Source organism: Gobius niger, assembly GCF_951799975.1.
Source record: "Gobius niger genome assembly, chromosome: 8".
NCBI classification, from domain to species: Eukaryota; Metazoa; Chordata; class Actinopteri; order Gobiiformes; family Gobiidae; genus Gobius; species Gobius niger.
The window spans coordinates 5,398,374-5,421,799 of record NC_136859.1 but is presented as its reverse complement, the minus strand read 5'-3'; the positions used below and the strand labels follow the sequence as shown (position 1 = coordinate 5,421,799).

The 23,426-nt window shown below is 43.2% G+C and overlaps 1 protein-coding gene across 1 annotated transcript in view; it reads right to left on the bottom strand.

Annotated features, from left to right (window-relative positions):
* Window positions 1–23,426, bottom strand: part of atp1a2a (ATPase Na+/K+ transporting subunit alpha 2a) — a 213,653-nt gene that overhangs the window by 81,055 nt on the left and 109,172 nt on the right. The window contains exons 11-12 of the mRNA XM_079561009.1: window positions 15,545–15,679; window positions 57–136 (exon numbers count right to left, since the gene is read on the bottom strand). Coding sequence (XP_079417135.1) covers window positions 57–136; window positions 15,545–15,679 — 215 coding nt within the window. The remainder of the gene's footprint in view (window positions 1–56; window positions 137–15,544; window positions 15,680–23,426) is intronic.

Here is a 23,426-nt window from a genome sequence, read left to right as displayed (position 1 = left end):
ACAGATCTATGGCTTGAACGTCTGCCAGCGGTGTTTAAAGTGTGTGGGAGCCGCACCTGTCCAGGATCCTCTCCGGCGCCCCCTTCATGACCAGGATGTGTCCCGCGGGATTATCCTCCGCCTCGTGGATGGACAGCTTCAGACAGAGACGACAGCGTTAGACACAGGCTGGAGGAGGGAGAGCACACAGGGCGCTCCGCTTTATTAAAGGCGAGGGGCCGCTGTGGTCCCGCAATAACAGCTCCTTTAAGTGCGTGGCGGGGTTTTATTAGTTGAAGTAGTAGTATGTTTTGTGGAGATAATGCCTGAGGTAATATGAATCACACTTTACACCAGAGAACAAGCGATTTCATAAAGAAAGTTGAATAAAAAGTTGATTCTCTACAACATACAGTGGCAAAGGAACGGGCAGAATCCCACACATTTAAAGGTTATTATGCAAAATCAACTTTTTAGAGCTTTTCACAATGTTACAAAGTCGGCATTTTTGGAATTGCCCTAGGGTCATGTTCGAAGCAGCCAGAGGGAAAACAAAGAAGACAAAAAAACAGAACTTTCCTCCATTTCTCCACCATTACTTTAACAAATGCTGAATTATGAATATAATTTTCTGCTAAATAAAGATACAGAGACATGGAAAGGAGCGACAGCCCATAAAAACATTAAAAAAGGACAATGCTAACAAGGAAGCTATGCTAGCTTCATGCTACATATGCTAACGTTAGCTATGAGTGGCGTTTTTTTCCGATTCTACTGAACTATTTGCTGTGGAAAAACATCCATATTGGTCTGATTCTGGCTTGACTTTTTATAGTCCGCCAGAAAACAGCTAAAAGGAGTGAAATATTGTGATTCTAATGAGAGGTTTTCTTCCAAATATCATTTAAAAAAATGTGGCCATAGTAATACACTGGAACAAATGGCAATTCTGGCGTCCATCTTGTGTATCATCCAGTGCAATGTAATCAAATGGGAAACAACACTTATTATTATTTTGAGTTATTTCATGACTCTTTGATAATTGTGACTGAGCTGATGTCGTATTTGACAAGAAAATCATTTTTGCAGTTTTTCAAATGTTATTTCAGAATTATTGGAGGCACAGACGTTAGCTCCATGTGTTCATGGATTTTCCTCTGTCAAACACTTCAAATCATTCAGTTCCATTTATATCAAATAAAACATTTGTTTCCTACTTTCAATCAGTAGTTCTGTACTTTTTGACATGATGTGACCAATATTTATTGAACATGGGACAGTGATACAATGAATGCTACCCACTGGAATGCTAACCCCTGAACCCTGGGGTTGAATGGAGATAATGTAAATACGGCTGAAGACATTTTAAAGAAATTCTGACTGAGATACCTAGACTTAAAGGAATAAACCAATCACAAACAATCATTGTATCTCACATTCTCTCTGGTTAGCCTCGCCGCGAAAATATTTTTCCGAGGAAAAGTTGGTAGATCAACCAGTCACAAGTCATGAGAGTGAAACGTCATACATATATCAACCAATCAGCTTAACCCTGACCCTGCCCTGGCACCAACCTTCAGGATAATGGGCTGGTGCCTAATCTTAATAAGTCTCTGATTAGATGATGAATGTCCACCGTTTACCAACTATCCTAGGAAAAATATTTTTACAGCCTCACCAGTCATTCACAAAATGGCCGCCACATTTGCCACTGCAAGGAGCATCCAATCTAGAGTTTATTCTTCCCTCTCGGCTAGGCCACGCCCCCTTGCATGACACCTTGCCGTATGTATCTTTCAAAAACACACCGGGAGTTGTGTTTAGACCCACTCGCGCATCTTTGTGTACTCTTTGAATATTCATGTGTGTGGGTACTCTCGGGGGCGACAGCTCCTAAAAAGATCCTCCCAAGGTCCTACGTGTCCAGAAAATGCTCTCTTGGAAAGCATAATCCTTTCTTTTAACCTCACTATAGGCACACGAGCTGCACCGGCAATTCTGATTCTCTTTATTTAAATTTCTTTTTACAGAAAAAACTGCACAGCAAAGAAAGAGGAGGGGCTTGTGGGGAGAACACTTGAAAATCAGGAAGTGTATCTATCATTTTCTTTCAGCAGTTTTGAATCAACATTGCATTTTCTAACCAGCAAAGTGTGAGATAGTGACAAAACGTATCTGCAAATACCTGCATAAACGAAACGAGAGACTACAGCTACAATTTATCCAGTAATCTTGAGCAAATAGTAATAATGGTCCTACAAAGCCAGTCTCCCTGCTGTTATCCACACACTGCTCCCGGTCATATTTCCTCAGCTCTCTGAAACAAAAGCCTGGTGGTGTTGAGCCTGACGTGACGGAGTGGCTCTGCAGCGGTCGTATGTTCAGGGCTGACACCTCCACTTTCCTCCACACACGTGCAGCTCCCTGTGCTGTCACTGGGCTATTCTTCTCTAAGTCCTGTAGTCCCGGCTTGCTGTTTCCAGGTCTAAGGCGCGACGCTGCAGAACAAAACAGACAAAACACTTTGCCATGTTTATTTTATGACGCTTTGTCGACTTCAGATTTGTCTGGTGATGCACTGCAATTTCCTTTATGAAAGTCTGGAGGTTTTCTTTCCACTCTTACAACACTATCTCCACTTAAGTAGCTCTCACAGACTTGAGTGTTTCTCATCCTTTTGTGTCTCGCATTCCTCTGGGCCTTTCATTTATTCTTCGAGTACCCCCTGCCTTGAAGGTATAACTGATTAATTTGAAAGTGAATGACTAACACTCTTATTTATTAACAAAAGATATAGTTAGATACTCTCACACTCATGATCTTTACTGTACTTTCTTTCTTTTTATTGATGTTCAAACATAGACTTCAGCTTAGCTTTTGTGGCACGGTAGCGCAGAGGTTAGCGCTCGTGCTTCACAGCTAGAAGGTCCCGGGTTCGAGCCCTGGCCAGAGGGGTTTTTCTGTGTAGAGTTTACATGTTCTCCCCGTGTCTCCGTTGGTTTCCTCCGAGTACTGCTGTTTCCCTACACTACTAAAAACATGTACAATAGGGCAGAATTAATGTAATGTGTGAGTGAGTGGTTGCTGGTGATCCAAGGGTCCTACTTTTCCTAACTTCCTTGTACCATCATAATTCTTCACAAGGACGAGTTTATCGGCACATTTACAACTTTTCAGGGTCACATCTTTTAATTAATTAGATTACGTTGCCAAAACTATACAAAATGTTTTTTTTTGTGCATAAAAATATGGTCTTTTTATTAGTGGTAGGACGGGTCAGACGGGTCAGACAAAGAGCGGTTCAGAAGCCCCTTATGAGAGACCAACAGGCCGGGTTAGAATCATGATCCTTCTGTGGACCCACCACCTGGTGCAGTGTGATTTCAGCAGCTCCAACAGCTGTGAAGTGGAAGAAAATGCATGGATAATCGAGTTAATTACAGGTTTGTAATTAATCGCAAAACCGAAAACAACAATTTTTTTGCACCTAAATTATTCAATATAGAAACATAAGTTCCACAACAAATGTATTTATTATTGTTAATCTGCAGTTATTCGAGTAACAGAGGCAAAGTGCATTTATAGCTATTTAGCTTTCAAGTGTTTTAGGAACTCTGATCACTCATGTAACTTGTAGAGTTAATTAAACAGTAATAATAATGCCACATTTATATAAAATGAAAAAATAAATAAAGCAAAAGGGCCATAAAACAGCGCCTTTAAGTGTTTAACAATTGATGTAAACAGAAATCAAAGAGCCATTTCTTATCCTGACAAGGGTTAGGGTTATTGTGGCTCAGAGTGGACTGGAGCGTTTGTTTGAGGCTAACGCTAACATTAGCATCGAGGGCGTCTGTGTTTGAGGCAACGCAAACATTAGCATCGAGGAAGTCTGTGTTTTAGGCAACGCTAACATTAGCATCGAGGAAGTCTCTGTGTTCGAGGCTGAACGCTAACATTAGCATCGAGGAAGTCTCTGTGTTTGAGGCTGAACGCTAACATTAGCATCGAGGAAGTCTCTGTGTTTGAGGCTGAACGCTAACATTAGCATCGAGGGCGTCTCTGTGTTTGAGGCAACGCTAACATTAGCATCGAGGAAGTCTCTGTGTTTGAGGCTAACGCTAACATTAACATCGAGGACGTCTCTGTGTTTGAGGCTAACGCTAACATTAGCATCGAGGACGTCTCTGTGTTTGAGGCTAACGCTAACATTAGCATCGAGGAAGTCTCTGTGTTTGAGGCGAACGCTAACATTAGCATCGAGGACGTCTCTGTATTTGAGGCTAACACTAACATTAGCATCGAGGGCGTCTCTGTGTTTGAGGTTAACACTAACATTAGCACCGAGTGAAGCATCTCCGTCCACCGTTGTTGTGGGCGGATGTGCGTCCGATATACGGGCGTACCAGAAACAGGCAAATAGAAAGGTTCCGGCTAGAGGGGAATTTGGGGTACATTTTTGGGGGGTAAAAAAATGTACGCGTTAAAATCTGTGTAATTAATTAATTGAAATGAACGCGTTAAAGTCCCACCTCAAATTTTTATATGAAATGATCAAAAACTTTTCAAATTGATATCTCTGAATGTATTTCCCCTCTTACTCCTGATTTAGACTCCCTTCAGTCCCGGTTCAGGCCTATACATATATTCACAGTATCACCGTCTCTGCTGTATTTGCACATGCACGCTCCGTCACATGCGCTCCCCTCTCACGTGCGCTCCCCCCCTTCTCCCGTGCGCTCCCCCCTGCTCCCCCGGGTCATTGTGTCGGAGTCACAGCATATCTAATCTCTGCTAAAATTGCCTTCTCGCTGCTCGCCCTTACAGCCTTCCCATCACAAGTGGAGAAACCAGGTGTGCCGCCCGAGTCAAATCTCCAGACGGGATCAGCCGGGTGTGAACGCGGTGCACGGTTAAATCCCCGCCTCGGGTGCTCGTGATTGCCCTGGTGCCCATGAGCAAACCCGGCACACGCTTCGACAACTTCTTTATAGTTGTCAAAGCACTGACGCCATTTTAATCCCTTTAGCGACGCCTCGTAATTAGACGCTAACTTTTACCCCCCCTTCCATAAAACGCCCCCTTTTTGTGTTCGTCTGTCACGCCATCAACAAACAGACTGCGATAAACTATAAAAGTGGGATTTATAGCGAGTAGGTGTAGCTCCGTGCGAGTTTACAACGCTAAGTTTTAGTGCTCGGGTAGTTTACCGAAGCGCGCGGCAGCTGAGGAACGGGGCCGGACTTTGAATGCTAAGCAGGGTGTAAAAAACGAAGCTCGCGCGCAGAGACGGGAAAAGGTTAAAATGAATATGCATGACTCGGTAATGCCACCCAAACAACGGCAACCGGGAGGAAAGTTGTGCAAAGTATTGTTTCGGAAAGTTAAAAACTGCCCTTTCTTTCTGTGTAAGAGCTCGAGGCAGATATATGCAAACAAAAAAGATCAGGTTTCCTTTGTGGCTGCCGCGAAATGTTGTAAATTTGATCTAAACTTGTTTTAAGGCGAGACGCTGCAGGCGAATAGAAGAAAAGAATATATTTCGAGATATTAATGTGAAACTTTCGCTGTAGATTACTGACATAAACAGGAGTAAAAAATGTATTGCAAGTTTTCTGTCATTTTATGTTTTCAGATAAAAAATAAGGCCTTTATCTGTAAACACTGCCAAATGTGTCTATATTTTTGACAACCGAACACTAATAATGGAGAGAGCCAGGTTTAAATTTGTTGTTGACATAAAAGTTATAAAGATTTGAGGGGATTGTGGATCATGTTTAGTTTTTGAAAGTGCCAGTTATTGGTGAATAAATCTAAAAAAGAAAGTACACTTTGCCTCATTACTGAAGATACTGAAAAGTCCTTCAGAAAGAACCCAAGTCCAAGCCTTCTCCACCGGAAAAAGGTGGCCCCCCCTCTTCAGGTCGGTGGAGAGTCCTTGCCTCAAGTGGAAGGGTTTATGTAGCTCGGGGTTGTGTTCACAAGTGAGGGACGGATGGAGTGTGAGATCGACAGATGGATGCGGTCGCTGTATCGGACTGTTGTGGTGAAGAGGGAGCTGAGCCGGGGGCAAAGCTCTCGATTCATCGGTCAATCTACGTTCCTACCTTCACCTATGGTCATCAGATTTGGGTAATGACTGAAGGGACAAGACAGCGGATAGAAGAGGCTGAAATGAGTTTCCTTCTCAGGGTGGCTGGTGCACCCTTCGAGATAGGGTGAGGAGCTCGGAGTAGATTTGCTGCTCCATCACGTTGAGAGGAGCCAGCTGAGGTGGCTCAGGCATCTGCTTCGGAGCCTCCTGGTCACCTCCAGACATGTCCCATTGGAAGGAGGCCCAGACCCAGGACACTCTGGGTCTGTGTGGATTGGGAAATATGGGAAAACCCGGCCCCGGATGAAGCAGAAGAAAATGGATGGATTGAGTCCAAGCCTGTAAAGTGTGGAGTCTATAGGAGCTCCTAAAGTGCAGATGCTGTTGCAAGAGTGGAATGAAACCTTCTGTAAGAAAACTGATCCTAAAGTTTTGTAACATATACTCAGGCACATACATTCCTGCTGACCTTTACGGCAACAAAAATGTTGTTCGGGGGATTCCTTGCGTCTCATGGATACCATAGAAGTCAGTATTGTGAAGGAAACATAGTATATGGAAAAACGGCAAAGTCCATCCATGTTGGGAGTGATTTCAGACAAAAGTAAGTCAAAGGTAAGTCAAACAAAACGTCATAATATACGCATCGTAAACGTTGAGTTGGAGAAAACTAGCCCAAAATCTCGACTGCTTAATAATCAATGTTTTCACCTGCCGTGTCTGGCCTTCAAAGTTTCTTATCTGCTCATAATTTGCCCTCCCCCGCTGTATCTTGACTGTCGGATGATCAGGCAGTAAGAGCCCGCGGAGGCAGCGTCCTCGGGGAATGCGCTGCAGGTAAAGTATTCTTCCTGCACTGACAGAGAGAGCAGGCATATCGCGGCACCTGTACCACGGTCAGAGCCTTCATTACAGGCCTGAGCGCACATCAACAGCCTCTCTACACGGATCAGATATCTGTGAGTGAGAGGAGGCAACAGAAACCGGGGCTGTACTGGAGCAGAGGACACGGACATGATCTTTAGTATCTACAGCAATCACCTGGCCCAAGAGGAGATGGCTGTTTTACATCAGGAAACAAGAGCGGCAAGAGGGACGATGGATTTGGGGGATAGTTTTATTAAAGCTTCAGGATGTGAGTAGAAATCTCCTCTTTGGCCTTCCTCTTTGGCCTAGAGGAAGACCAAAGACCTTCGGAATATCACTTAAACACAGTCTCAGAGTTCCTGCTGTCAATCGATATGTCGCAATGTTAAAATTTAATTATTGTGACTGTTATATTCATTATATAAAACGCTGTAATTGAAAGCATTTGCTCACTTTTTATGACGAAACTGCAAACGACTGTATTTCATAAATCGAGGTCAGTAAATGCTTGATTTTTTTTAGACAAGCAATAAAAGAGGAAGTCAAACTCATTCCAAACTATTTGTCGCATCTCAAATGTTCACAGGGATGAGTTTATAGGCACGTTTTACAACTTGTAAGGTCACTATTCAGGGTCACTTTTACAGAAATGCTATAAAACTCGCCTGTAAGTTCATAAAATTGAGCTAGAATTCGATGCACTGGAAAAAGGGCAATCTTACTGTGGATAAATTTCTTAAAAGGTGCTTGCATTAAGAAAATTCATCCAGATTTTGAGCAGGCTTGAACACAACCCAGACTCCATGTTCAGAGATACATGGGGATACGGTCTGGAATTGTGCGATTTGAATCTCGCTGACTCCGGCAAAGCCAAGACGAGCCAATCATAGCACGGGAGGCGGGAGTTAAGGGTGCGTCATCCTCTGGGCCGTAACCAAAACAGTGAAGATGGCGGCCACGACACAACGATCTTTACCAGTGCCCTTTCTTCTTTTTTTTCTTCTTTTCTTTTTTTAAATGAGCTGGACTTGTCCTTAAAGCCACAACTGCTCTGAGGGTTTTCACCGGAACATTTACTCACCTGCACGCGTGGATGACAAACAATCATGGCGGAGGACGTGAACGCAAAGCATAAGTGGCTTTGTAATTGATTGGTTCGCTTCAGTCTCGTTTTCGAAATTGCGTCCTATTACCACAATTCCAGACTGTCTTCATATGTATAAATAAAGTCAGTCTGGCGTTATGCTACAATCCTTCACTTGCTTAAAGTAAGAGAAATAACCTTGAATGCTGAAAATAAGACAAAAGCACATGAAATGAGACAGATTTGTAAAAAGCAAAAGGTAAGAAAAACCTTTCTTATTCCATGGGCAAGAAGTTAGTCCAAATCTACTCAAAATCAGCAAAAACATCTGCACTTTCAGTGTGCATGCACAGTGATCTTTCATATAAATGTCTGAGTTTACAACATACTAAAGAAAGACAGAACAAATTTCATTCCACTACTAGAAAAATATCAGTGACTTTATGTTGATTGATGATTACTTTTACTTTGCTACATTTGAAAGATAAATATAATCCATAAAAAAAGAAATATAAAGTAAAAATTCCAAGTTTTTTGGGGTTTTGGCGCTGTGGAGATGTAGAGCCAAATGCCACTGATTCACAACAGGGAAGAAACTTTGTCCCCGTTGTGTTGCCGTACTATACAGCGAGTGAATTCGAGTAAAATGTTTGTTTTTGAAGACTATTAACACTTATTTAAAAAGATTTGTCACTTTTATAGTTTGACAGGGCCACTTTTACTTTTGGCCAGTCGTGTCTGTACTTTTACTCGAGAATATGTGAAAAGCCAAACTGCTTACCCTTTGTTAAACGGAAATGCTGGAGATACAGGAGAGTGCAGAACATTTGCGGTGATTATTTTACAACTAATGCATGATTAAGCAGTGAATCGTCTTTTATGAGAAGTTCCAGCTTTATTTCTCCAATCAATAAGACGCCAAGTTGCCGCCTCCCTCAAACGTCCAGCACCTTAAATGTGGGAAACGTGGGAACATCGGCGTTGTTTCCGTTCATAATCTGAGTAACCGAGGAGAGCAGAACGTCTGATTCTTTCCTTCAGCGCCCCTCACTACAGTTTGGACATCTACGGTGGCCCCGCAGGGACACTCATGAAGCCAGGGCCCTGTCCCCGAACACTATAAAAAGCCCAAATGTCTGCTCTTGCTCTATCTGTGCTTCCAAATTGGCGGGCGCTCTTGGACTCAGGAAACAGCATGTCGCAAATTGACACTTTCTGATCAGGCTTCGGGACCGAGAAGTGGGCCACAAAAACAGGTCAGTTCAGACATTTCGTAATGAAAGATTTTACCGGGGTCCGAAGAGAAAATTACTGAGACTGAGACGTGACGTGTTCCGTGAACCAATCTTTCTGGTTATTTCACATTGATTTTTAGGAGAAGCTGCAGGTGAACGGGGACAAGATTAATTTTAAACTCTTGCTGTAGATTCATTGACATAAATAGGAGGAAATAATGTGCTCCAAGTGTTTAGATAAGAAATACGGCACTTTATGCATAAAAATTGTCAAGTTTTATTTTGTTGAGATATTAGTGACAATTATTTCTTTTTCAGAGAGGACGTTGGATCTTGTTTAGGTTAGTGAAAATCATTATGCAGTTCAAAGCTCAATAAATCAGGCTTGGAATTAGATCATCAAAAATCCAAGAATAGAAGGTTCAGAGTCTGTAGGAGCTTCTTCAGTGGAGATGTTGCTGGAAATACCAAAAGTTTTGTAACATCTGCACATGCTCATGTATATTGCTGTCTTTTATTTCCACTGCTCTCTCCCACAAAGGAAATAACCATATTTGGATTACAGTGGACACCAAAACTAGGTCCCAGTATTGACAACTGAAAAATAGATGTTTTCACCTGCAGCGTCTCGCCTTCTTTGCCTGATTATATCAATGCAGAACACCTCAAATGGTCGGACTTGAATATTCACCAAAAAAATCCCAGCTTTTGTCTCCAATTTAGTCTTGTATTGCGCTTCACAAGCCTGTTCAAGAAGATAGACCAGAGAGAGGCTACCAGTCAATCAATCAAACTTTATCTATAAAGCGCTTTTCATACCAAAAGGTATCACAAAGGCACACCCTCCCATATATATCATATATTAGGACTAAATAAATAGACTAGTCAGTTAAAGGCTAAGCTAAAAGGTGGGTCTTGAGCCTGCTCTTAAAAACATGAACGTTCTCTGCAGCCCTGAGCTCCTCCTCAGGTGGTTCCAGAGGCGAGGGCCGTAATATTGGAAAGACGCCTCACCATGAGTCTTTTTGTTGACTTTAGGAATAACTAGGAGACCCCTGCCGGAGGAGCGACGGGGCCGTGAAGGTTCCAAGTACCGACCAGGCCCTTCCCTGCTTAGCCTCCGATCTGGCAGAGCAATGGCGGAATGGCTAGTGCAAGTGCAAGACTCCTGCAGCAAAATCTGTGATGAGCCCATATCCAGACAGGTGCTAAATAGCGAGTTGGAAACTAGAATACAGCTTTTTGTGGCCTTTAAAAACAACATGAGTGTTCCCCTATCGGATCTTCAGCAGTAGAAGACAGGATTAATCAAGACCACATGAATGAAGTCAAATACTACTCAAGGTATGATATTTCACGAGGGAACAACTTTGTAGCGTGGTAAAAAATTCAACATTTTGCATGATGTCTCGGCGGTGCGTAAACAAGCGGCAGCGGTTTTGCCTTTTTCTGCGAACCTGTGTCCCACATTGTCATAGAGGATGTTTTTGTGCATCTTTGCTGAGTTTTTGTGGGATTTTTTTGTGGGATTTTTTGCTGTAGCGAGTCCTTGCTGGCCATTAAGGAAACAGATTTTTTTTTTAAGTAAACAAACAGCTAACACTTTCTTCTTCTGAAACACTGAGAAAAGCACCAAGAGCCCCCACGCCTGCAGCACAGTGGAGGCGTCACAAGAAGGAGTGGAGGGAGCTGTGCAGGAGGAAGAGGAAGGAGGAGGTGGAGCTGACCAGTGCAGGACACCACGCTCTGAAACAGGGGCAAACCCAGGAGGTGGAGCAACGTTTCAGAGGAGCACTGAAGGCAGTCAGCAGAGGTTCCTCCAGGTTCTCCAGTTTTCCCTACTTCCAAAAACAACAATGGCGGCTCAGGACAAACCCCAATAAAGCACTTACATACAGTACTTCTTTAAGTCGGTAAAACCTGTTAAAACCAATAAGAGCGCACACGTTTACTACATTTACTTACCTACATTTTCTCTGTAGTCGTCGACAAACACATTTACTCATTACCGCTGCTCATTTTCATGTCAAAAAAAACAATTATCCGCTTGTACGAGAAGCGGAATCCTGCTGCAAACAGAGTGGATCAGAACTAACCCGCTCTCAGCCGAGTGCTAATATTTACACAGGCTTAAATAAATATGCAGAAGAGGGTTATTAAATGTTCATGTTCTCGGAGGGAGACGTTCTCTCCACGTGAAACCGACTCATTCCACACGCCCAGAAGACGCGGTCTGCATCATAATACGGCTGATTCAAGGGGTCAGATACAGTGAGGTTATTATGTCTCCAATACACACTCAGGGGGAAGTTCCCGCCTCTTATCGTAGGGCCAATCGGGTGAATAAAAATGTTTTTCAGCCTGCAGCTTAAACTTGAACCGTCTCACCTAAGCCAACCAGTGTTAAACGGAGACTTCTGCAATGTGTGTAAAAAGTAAATCTATTTGTTTGTCACAACTTAGGGGGTCATTGATCAAGCCTGGTGCTAAATAAAGAGTGCAAGAAAGGGGAATAGCATCGCCCGTAGTAATCGTGGGTGTTGTGCCTGATCGACAATTGCAACATAAGAGAAGCAAATATGATATATAAATGACAGAATATGCAAATGAAGCTGCCGCTGATTCACTACTGCACTTGAGCAAACGCTTGGTACAGGGACCCCTTAGTATAGGGCTGTCACAATATTCGCTATAGATACAGACGGCATTTCTGGAATCGCCCATATATGGTCATTTTTGGTCTAATTATTCAAAAACTACTGTAACAAATGCTGAATTATGAATATAGTTTCTACTGAATAAAGGAACAAAGACAAGGGGAGGAGCAAAGTGGTTCAACAGCCCATAAATACATGAATAATGGAGAATGCTAACTTCATGCTACATGTTAGCATCGGGCTAATGCTAACGGTTAGCTAGCGCTTGCTACAACTGCCGTTTTTTTCACTTCTACTGAACAATCTGCTGTGAGAAAATATCCATATGGGCCAGATTCACACTTGACTTTACTTATGTGTGATAAATAAGTTCATATTCCACCAGAAAATGGCTAAAAAGAGGGAAAATTGTGTTTCTCTAAAGATTCTATTTTCCCCCTCGGCGAAGCCACGCCCCCTTCTTTGACGAGATGCCGTCTGTATCTACATCGACTTATAGTTCAGTAAATAACAGATACATGTTTGGGCTCAATATTTATCGTCTGTACTTTAATTTGTATTTTCCCCCTATTTTTTTCTTTGTAAAACTTTGATTTTTACAATATTCTTCATTGCACCTAATGTGGTATTTTAGGATATAATATAATCCCATTTTTATGCTTTAGTGTCAATAACATCATTTATCGTGATATTTTCCTGCCACAATATATCAAACTTCAAAAATTACTATCGTGACAAGCCGACCCCCTATAGAGCAGCCAGTCCTAAAGTCCGGAGAGTCGAGATCACCTCATCAATCCAACAATCCTCTGGGTTAATAACAATTTACTCTATTCAAAAGAATTTGCAAGATGTTACATATCAAGGAGTTTTCTATTAGTAAAATGTAATGGGAAAATATCCGGATCATGGGACTTTTCTGCACTTTGCCACATGACTATTGGGTCACATAAACCAGTGTTTTCCCAACCGGGGGTACAGGGATTTTGAATAATACTGAATAATCTTAGTTTATTTGGTGCCTTATTGGCAAGATCCTCGTTGTAGGGGTTACTGGGAGTATAAATGAACGACTCAATGGGAAACCACTGATGTAAACAACTCACAATATTGATCTGATCATCACAACTTGTGCAGGATCAGTTATTCTTTATTTTGGGCAACAAAATCTAAATAATGGATTGAGCCAGATTAAAATTTATGGTTTTATTTTATTGATGTATTTTTCTGAGAGGATTTTGGATCTTGTTTAGTTGTTCAATAAACTAATCATAAGTGAAAAAATCTGTAAAAACTCAAATTCTGCCTTGTTTTTTGGGGTTCAAAGCTGAATAAATCAGGCTAGGAATTAGATATAAAAAAAAAAATCCCTCTGAAAAAACGTTCAATATATTGTTTGAAGTCTGTTGAAGCGACTATAAGGGCTTTATAGACCCAAAACGGATATCGGTTCAGTATTTGTTTCCAGTATGGGACGGTGCTTCTCTAGAACATCATCACAGCGTTGCCGGGGAGTCGGTGTTCATTTTTGTATTGCCAGTAGAAGTAGCCAGTCTGAATGCTTTGCCTGTTTATCAGATTTAAAGATGTTTGCTCGTAAATCCACACTGTAGAAAGCTGAGTGGAGGGAAAAGGCGGCTCCCTCGTCTCCTGTCAGCAGCGACTAAAGGAGCATTAGGTGCAGCTCCTCCGGTTCACAGCCTTGTACGGCAGCCGCCTAAAAGCCTGGAAGACCTCGGTGGCACCAGCGCCAGGGCCTGCTCTATTTTTGATGTGCACATGTTTAAGAGATGAGATGTAAAGACGTGCCGTGCCTGAATGTTTGAAACTGCAACGGCTCAGGGAGAGTCACCTGCTCCAAAGGGGATCGCTGCAATACTGCCATTAATCTCATCACAGAAGGAAACACTGAGACGCAGCAGGTGAAGGAGGAAAACGAGGATTTTGAGGAATCAATTGGATACTTTTGCTGTGGATTACCGACATGAATGTTTTCTGTCATTTTATGTTTGCTTCTTACGTGTAAAAATGCCCAAAATGTCCTATGTTTTTGCCAAATAAATTATATTTTGTTGACATAGTAGGTAATCTAGTTTAAAGTGACAGTAAGTTTCAATGTTTTACAAATGTAATAGCTTGTGTATAATTGACCATCTGGGCCTGCAATTGGATGTTTCGTAAGAAATATATTAAATTATTATATTTCTTCTTAAGTCCCGCCCTTTGCTGATCTCAGAATCCCTGGGATATCACTTTGACCAATGAGACGAGCTTTCCTGTGATCCAGCCGGTCAGGGGAACAGGGAGGGAGTTGGATCATTTATGCTTGAAATTTTGTTGCTGCTTTCCTCATTTTTGCAAACTCGGAGTCCAAACATTTCTGTTCCAAACCTTGAGGTTAGGGGATGACGTTTCTCACTCGCTCCTCACTTTTTTTTGTTTATATATTTGGAACCTGAGAGCAGCTGAAAGCGATAAGCAGTCAGCGAGTTTTTCTGGGTCCAAACAGCATTTACATGTTCATACAAAAATATATGTATGCAGTATTTAAAAAACAAATATAAAAACATGTAGATATAGCTCTATAGAGAACAGTTTTCTTCATGAAATTAGTTTGAGGATGTTGTGTTACTATATGACTATTGGATGCCATTCTAGTATTATGCTTATGCACGGAGTTTAAAAGTACTATCTGATTGAATATAAAAATCACTTTGCAAGCTTAGAGATCACTTTAAGCTAGAATAAAATCTGTTTTAAAGGGGGGGTATTATGTAAAATCGATTTTTCAAGCTTTACATCATGTTATTACGTCATTCCCTCATTAAAAACATGCCTGAAGCGTTGCCTTGGCACATTCATGTATTTTTGAGTAATCTGTAAAAACTCTGATGGCGGCCATTTTAGGGATAGGTTTGCCTGAGTCCTCCTAGGAACGCCCCCTCCTCCTGGAGACGCCTCCAAGCTTTCTTCACCAGCCGAGTAACCAACCACTGCTCCTCAGCAGAACCCCCTCCCCACTGATGCCACAGACAGCGTGTGGAGGGGGCGTGTCCGAAAGGGTCAGAGGTTCTTAAAGAGACAGAGGCCTATTTCAAGACATTCACTACAGCCATTTTGAGAGAGACATTTTATACAAGGCAGTTATTCTAATTTACTGCATTTACAGACCAACAGAAGGTTTCGTCATCATTGTAGTGTGATATAGACTGGTGCTATGTGTATGAAAAAAACATAATACCCCCTCTTTAAAACAAATTCCCCCAAAAAACTCAATAAATCAGGCAAAGAGTTATACTGTATATTGAAATATTGAAAAACCCCTCTAAATAAAACAAACAAAAAACATCACAATATTGTTCACTAAAATGGCGATGTTGTTGCAAGAGTGGAGTGAAAATGGGCCAAACGTTTTGTATCATGTGAGTTTGCGTGTGTAAATCCCCGTGGACTTTTGCGGCTGCCGTCTTCCACCAAGGAAATGACCATATTTGGAGCGTTGTCGGGGGGATTCCGATACCAAACATGTCAGTATTCGTGAATGGAAATGCTTGGGAAACACGGCAGAGCTGAGGCCACGTTGTAGTGATGTCAGACAAAACACAAAGCACAAATCGACCCTCTGTACCTGGTACTTGTTGGTGGAGTTGAAGGGGATCTCGGACACTTTGGGGTTCCTGTCCCGTAGGTCGCGAACGCTGCCGCAGCAAACCTCGATGCATTTGAGTAGAGCCGACTCCGAGGCGTCTCCCGCTGTGTCCCTCTGAAGGGGAAGAGCAGAGAGGGTTAGGGGAGGGTCAGGAGAGGCTCACGCAACAACGGGGGAGAGTCTGTCATCTCCGGGTCTTTGAACACAACAGGCCTTTTACTGAGGGTTTTAGATTTTATAGAGAATAAAATGCTTTTTGTAATAACTTTATCCAAATAAGATGAATGACATAAAAGCAGAAAAGTGGAGTCCTGCAAAATAAGGAGCCGTCGCACCGCAGGACATGTGAGAATTTGTGTGTTAGCAAAGTAAAATAAATGGTAAAATGTTTCAAAACTACGAAAATAAGCTTCACTTTCAGCTGTTTATTGAATACTAAACCTTAGAGTTCTTCCTGGTTGATGAATCACATGTCGACTGTTAATAGGTTTCTTAATAAAGGCCTGCTTTGAATGTTTTGTCGCACCGCACGACAGCAGCAGGAAACACACCGCAGGGCTGGGCACCGTTAAATGATACCAGTACGATATTGAAAAAAAGGTTTACTGGCATTGAAGAAAATAAAACGAGCAAAAGCAGGTAAAAAATGAGAGGAAATCGGGGAATTTAAAAATGAATAAAAATGTGTGTCTGCCCTTTTGTCATTAAGAGAACTTCCTTGGTTGTTTCACCACAAACATATACATATATAGATACAATACACAAGAAATTAAATGGAAGGAAAGGAATAAATTATTGTTCCGTTTTCTGGTTCTATCTCACCAATAATTTAGCAGGTATCGGAAAAAGTATCGTTCAGGTATTGGTATTGACAACCAAGTACTGTTAAAGCAGTAATAAGTAACTCTTGTCCCTACAGGCCATAAGCGCATCTGCAGGTGTCGTAGCAAGTTGCAATTTTTTAACTTATTGTCCGTGAGAGTAAATACTACGCTGACAGAAAAGGCGAAGGGACTGAGGGATACTGTACATCAAATAACACAATGGGAAAAAAAAATTCACTCAAACTCGGCTGTAAATACTGTTTAAAGTGGCGCTAGCCCGCAGTTAGCTTTGCCCGTTAGCCTGTTAGCTTCTTCTTCGTGATTCCATAAGTGTGTATTGGCGACTCCGGTCCGGCGGCAGCGAAGTTGCAATTGACCCCCAATCATCCCATTAACACTTGTATTACCCCCAGAGGGACTACAGAAAGGATTTATTAAGGTAAACAAGTTACTTTGTACTGCTTTAAAAGTACACGTAATCCAATACAGTAGTAATAACACCATTAAACCTATTATAAAATCCGATATGAGTCTTGATAAAATGGGTGTTTTTTCTTATTTTTTGCTAAAGGTTTTCTGAAAGTTTTATTAGTCACATAAAGATGATATAGCACAGATATTTTTTACAGGCTTGGACTTAAAGCTTCGGTGCCTGAGTCGTCAGTGAAGGTGAAAAACACAGCGAGGCATGAACATATGTACTTCACATGGGTTATTAAAGTTGAAGGATCTGCCTTTTGAAACTGGAGATCATAAGTATTCACCCATTTGCAGAGACCATTACAGTACATTACATGAATAATTCAACCTTTCTGACGTGAAAATTGCGACTATTCTCATGATTCGAATGGAAAAATTGTCTTAAGTAAGATAATAGCTTAAAAATAGACCATGACTTTGAATTCTCTTCATTCAAGTCATTTTCTCAGCTATAGGGACTATTTCGTTCCAGTGTAGTCATTGCGTACCACATTTAATCTATGACAGACGTGACAAAAGCAGGACACAAAGTTAGCAGTGGCTTCATCAGTTGAATGTTGTCGTATGGAGGTGCCTCACTGGCAGACCCTCGGGACGGGCGCGCACAACAGCCTGTTCTGGTGCAGAGGAAAGAGTCGTGCCGCCGTGCGTGTTGTCATTGATTAGACTGAACCTGAGAGGACATGCTTCAGCTCCATTATGTCCCTCATTCATTATTCAGCAGCGGCAGCAGCACGCGGCGTGTCACCTCACACAGCCCGCTTTGAAGTTACACAACAACTAATGTAGAGCCAACAAAGTGCAGCGCGCCGTCTGATATGTCTGAAGTAAACATCGTCAAACGCGCGGGCGAGGGGGGGGGGCGGACGCCTGCTGAGTTCATGATTTCCCCCGCTCCGTCATTCAGCTGCAGGTTCGAGCGTATGTGAAGAGTCAAAGAGCAGAGGGACGCAATTCCCCAGGGTGACGACGTTAGTCACTTTATCGTCTGCCGTACATGACGGTGATATGATATTGCTCAGGCTTAATATAATAGTACAAGTACATAGCCTGTAAAGAAAGCTCATACATAAACACATTTTGAGCTCATTGTATAGACCCAAATAGGATTGTTTTTCTGGACAAATTTGAAAGGAATTGACAATATTGCAGTTTTTTAAAATACTTTTGATCATTAATTCATGGTGTTGGAACCATCATGACTCTTTAATGTTGAGCCACGACCCAAACAACAATAGACATTTTTGTACAGAATGGAAAATACTGTGCTTTCCTCACAAATGATTGTTGAATATAGCGTTTGTTGATATATTGATTTAAAAAAAAAAACATTCCCATGACGTGGATAGTGTTTCCTTACAATTTCAGTGAATAAATATTGGAAGTATTGCTGAAAGGCTCGTATTGCCAGATTTAGCCTGGGAGCCTGATGTTGCCCACACCTGGTTTAAAGGAAAAGGCCACCGTTTTTTCATACTGAGATCTGTTCTCACCTGAGCTTAGATGAGTTGATGCGTACCTGTCCGGTCTTTGTGTGTGCGCTCTGTTGTTAGCATTTGGCCTAAAGTCCTATAGCTCCAAACGGGTGTGAAGTTGGAAGCTTCCATGCTCTTCCACGGGCACAAAGACCAGACAGGTTCGTATCAACTCATCTAACCTCAGGTAAGAACAAATCTCAGTATGGAAGAACTGTGGCCTGTTACTTTAAACAATAGCAACAATTCAGAAAATGTATTTTGGTTTGGACCATATACAATAGTCCAGGATGATTAACATGTGAGTGAATTAACAGTAGTGGTCGGTGGAGGGTTCGTTGGCCCAGATGTGTTCAGCCGCACTTCTGTCGCTCTGTCCCAAAGGGCAGCCGTGGCTATATGTAGCTGAACATCACTGTATGTGGAGTGATTGTATAACACTTTGCTGCCATGCTTTCCATCCTACAAGGGCTACACTACAACTACGATTATTGCAGTGCTTCACTTGTAAATGAGTAGTTTTGGGAACAGTTTTGGACTGATGTGATGGATTCATCGAACAGACCAAAACAGTCACCGGAACTTCATTGAACACCATTACATCATCTCTAATCTTTGCCTGATCCTTCAAGTTACCAGATCCTTTACCATGAAACACTGAAAGGTGGGGGAATGCGTTTCCCCAAACAAGTAATCAAAATAAGCAATAACACAATAATACAACTGAGACCTCAGCTGGAACATTGGGCTAACTATCCATATAGCTCATAAGCAGCTGAATATCGCGTCTTTGACTGTATTATCCCCACCTGGAACCACCACCTTAACCTGGTGGAGGGGTTTGAGCGCCCAAATTATTCTGGGGCCTCTGTTGTCGGGAGCTTCGTGCCCCTGGTAGGGTCTCCCAGGGCAAACAGGTCCTCAGTGACGGGCCAGACAAAGAGCGGTTCAGAAGCCGGTTATGAGAGACCAACAGGCCCGGTTTAAACCATGAGGCCGTCCTTCTGTGGACCCACCACCTGCAGGAGGAGCTATGAGGGGCTGGTGCAATGTGATTTGGGAGGCTCCAACAGCTTCCACGACCCGGCAACGGAAAAGTGGAAGTGGAGATGGATGAATGGATGGCTGGCTGGCTCTATTATTGGCTTCTATCAGCTGTAGCTCAGCTTAATGGCAACCAAAGAGTACAAGGTCAGTGTGAGAAATTCCTAAAACAGTAGCTACAACTCTTTCCGGTAGGTAGCAAGTTTGCCAAAGGTTGGCCGATCAATTACTGCTCCACACAGAGCACACAGTCTCCGTGTGTGATTGAAAGCAGCGCGAGAGACCAAAGGCAATTCAGTGTCAGGACGGCGAAGCTAAACGCCTATTGCAAACAGAGATAGTGGAGCCACTTTCGAGAAGAGTGCTGAAATAATCCCGACGACGCTTCCCGTTTTGCTGTTGATCCATGTTCCCTTTCTATTTCCACGCCTCAAATAAACCCAGGACAACATATTCGACCGTTGTCTGCGGCGGCGTTCTCCTACTAATTGCTTTTCTACATCGCTCTGAAGTAGAAAGAATTACAATTTGGTGCGATATGGCGGCCTTATCGGCTCCATTTCGCTCTGCTCGTAAGTTACATAACGGCATCAAGCGGCTCTCTGGAACGGAACCGGGGCCTGTGTGATCTGTTATTGTTGTAATAAATGCAAAAACAAGCCGTAAAACTTGCAAATTACAAGTTTTCCTATGCATTTAAATGTCGTCTATTAACTCCGGCGTTGGGATCGTACAGTCTATCACACACAAAGCGGGGATAAAGCGATTGTTTCGGAGGCTAAGTGCCGCTGATTATCCTCTTTTGGGATGCGCGGCGCCGGAGTATTTGTTTTTCATGCTTTCGCGGCTTCATCGATTCAAACTTGGGAGGCGCTCAGATGCTTCTTTTTTCGGGAAACGCGGATAATTCATAACCTGGTGAAAAAGCTGCCAGACGATCTTTGCAAATCACCCGTTTTTTTCTTTTTTTTTAAGTTATGTCCGATACACAGAGGTAAGGAGAGGGGGGGGGGCGGCCGCCAGACAAGAAAAGCCCCTTTATTTCTGTTTATTGATTCATGGCGGAGCGCGGAGCTGGGACACGCTCCGAGAGATTTGTCCTTGTTTTTGCCTTTTCATGAATGAGTAACTAGACGGAGCGGGTGGGACCGGGTTGCTGTGATGGCGGAGTCGCGGCGGCTGTGTACTGCCAGGAGACTCGGCTGTTAGCCCGAATTAAAGGGACGCAGGCGGCGAGGCTTCCGTGACTCGTGTTTGAGGAAAAGCTGTTCGGGAGTAGACAGAGAGGTTAAGTGAGGCGTTCGGTAAACAGGCTGGCGGTTGTAATCTCAATCGTGAATCAGAGAATGTCACAGTCGTCCAGGAATTTTCCATCGCAGTAGAGTTTTGAAACCTTGACTGGAGACTTCATTCACACATCGGATCCTGCAACACTGGGTCTTGGAACATTCATTCCAGCTCTAAGGTTAAAGGTGCAACTTTTTATGGGGGGAAAAAGTTCATATTAATGCGCATTTGATCTTTCATTGACCCAGCAGCTGAATCGGTGGCTAACACGGCGCCTTTACTTTCCATCCAGGTGGCCTTTAGGGTGCTCCAAGGACAATAGGTTGCGTTCAGGTTCAGGCAGGGGCTAAAAATGTTTTTCCATGATCATTATTTGACAGTGATTGGATTAACAAACCGGACGTATTATTTTTATGGCTGAAAGTCCAACATCACACACATGTTTTTTGAATATTGTCACCACTTTTGGACACCTTTATGAGACCATAGATCAGGGATAGGCAACGTCAGGCCCGGGGGACCCAAATCTGGCCCTCCAGCATAGAACTTCTGTCCCCCAAGATCCATCCATCCATCCATCCATCCATTTTCTTCCGCTTTATCCGGGGCCGGGTCACGGGGGCAGCAGTCTCAGCAGAGATGCCCAGACTTCCTGATCCACTCACACCTCCTCCAGCTGTTCTAGGGGGACCCTGAGGCGACACCAGGCCAGCTCGGAGACATAGTCCCCCCAGCGTGTCCTGGGTCTTCCATGAGGCCTCCTCCCAATAGGACATGGCTGGAACACCTCCCGCGGGAGGCGACCAGGAGGCATCCGAAACAGATGCCTGAGCCACCTCAGCTGCTCCTTTCGACGTGAAGGAGCAGCGACTCTGCTCCGGAATGGAAAGAGTCTGGCATCACTGCAAGACCTGGCCGTCCTCCTAAACTTACTGACCGAACAAGGACAGCACTGACCACAGCTGCTACCAAGAAGCCTATGATGACCCTGGATGAACTGCAGAGAGACACAGCTCAGGTGGGGGAAACTGTCCACAGAACAACTATTAGTCGTACACGGCACAAATCTGGCCTTTATTACAGAGTGGCATTTTTAACAGAAGGCCTCTGGCAAACAGTAAACTGACTTGTTATGTTTTGCTTATGGCTTACTCTAGCCTGGATGGTGTATTTAACTGTACTTTGAGACATGTTCAAAGCTTTGGAAATCTTTTTATAACCTAACCCAGCTTTATACTTCTCAATAGCTTTATCCCGGACCTGTCTGGTGTGTTCTTGGACTTCATGATGCTTCTGCTCCACAATAGTCTCTAAACAGACCTCTGAGACCATCACAGAGCAGCTGTATTTGAACTGGCATTAGATTACACACAGGTAGACTCTATTTAGTCAGTGGGTCAACATGTGATCATTCAGAAATCACCAGGCAACTTCTGAAGGCAAGTGGTTGCTCTTAAAGGAAAGGGGCCTATACTTTTGCACATCACACTTTTCAGTTTTTTTTATTCATAAACAAAAAATCTAAATCATGTATGAATTTCATTTCACTTCACAATTGTGTGTCACTTAGTGTGTGTCTTTCACATACATTTTCAATTAAATATATGTATGTTTATGGTCCATTGTGTGGCAATATGTGGAAAAGTCAAAGGGGGGGTATAATGCAAAATCGACTTTTTCAAGCTTTACATCATGTTATTATGTCATTCCCTCATTAAAAACATGCCTGAAGTGTTGCCTTGGCACATTCTCGTATTTTTGAGTAATCTGTGAAAACTCTGATGGCGGCCATTTTAGGGACAGGTTTGCCTGAGTCCTCCTAGGAACGCCCCCACCTCCTGGAGACGCCTCCGAGCTTTCGTCACCAGCCGAGTAACCAACCACTGCTCCTCAGCAGAACCCCCTCCCCACTGATGCCACAGACAGCGTGTGGAGGGGGCGTGTCTGAAAGGTTCAGAGGTTCTTAAAGAGACAGAGGCCTATTTCAAGACATTCACTACAGCCATTTTGAGAGAGCAATTTTATACAAGGCAGTTATTCTAATTTACTGCATTTACAGACCAACAGAAGGTTTCAGCATCATTGTAGTGTGCTATAGACTGATGCTATGTGATTGAAAAAAGCATAATACCCCCTCTTTAAAGGGGTGCCCATACTTTTGCACACCACTGTACTTCACTCTCGGGTTAACTAGGTTCTTTATGAGCAGAGAAACCTGTCTTTTTTATTGACTAAACAGCTTCATTTTAAGTGAAAGTGTGAAAAGTCAATGCCGTTTCGAATCATTTTAAAAATCCTGAATAAGAGCACTGGGCCTTCTTTGTGTAAAATAACCAAAGACAGACCGAGCAGCAGCAGGAGTAGCAGTGGTAGTAGTAGTAGTAGCAGTATCTGGAGCAGAGAACAGCTTCCTGCGGGCGTCTTCCTCTCTCCTCTGCACAGCGGTGGCTTTACGGCGTGATATTATTGAGCGCTCCTCCCCTGCCCGCGTGTGTTTGACTGCGGTGCTGTGAGCCGGGCATTTCCGGGGGCGCGCGGGATTAGCTCCTGCCTGGCCCGGAGCCTGTTTGCGCCGGGCAGGTGTTATACGAGCTCCGACGCACGCGGTTCACCGGAGTCAACCGCTATTGACCGCTTTTTATGGCCTGTTTTAGTCACGGCGGGCGCGGCGCTACAGCTGCGGCGCTGCCAGGGACGAGAATCGAGCGAGGAGGTGAAAGAGGACACACAGATGGAATCACAAAATAGAAC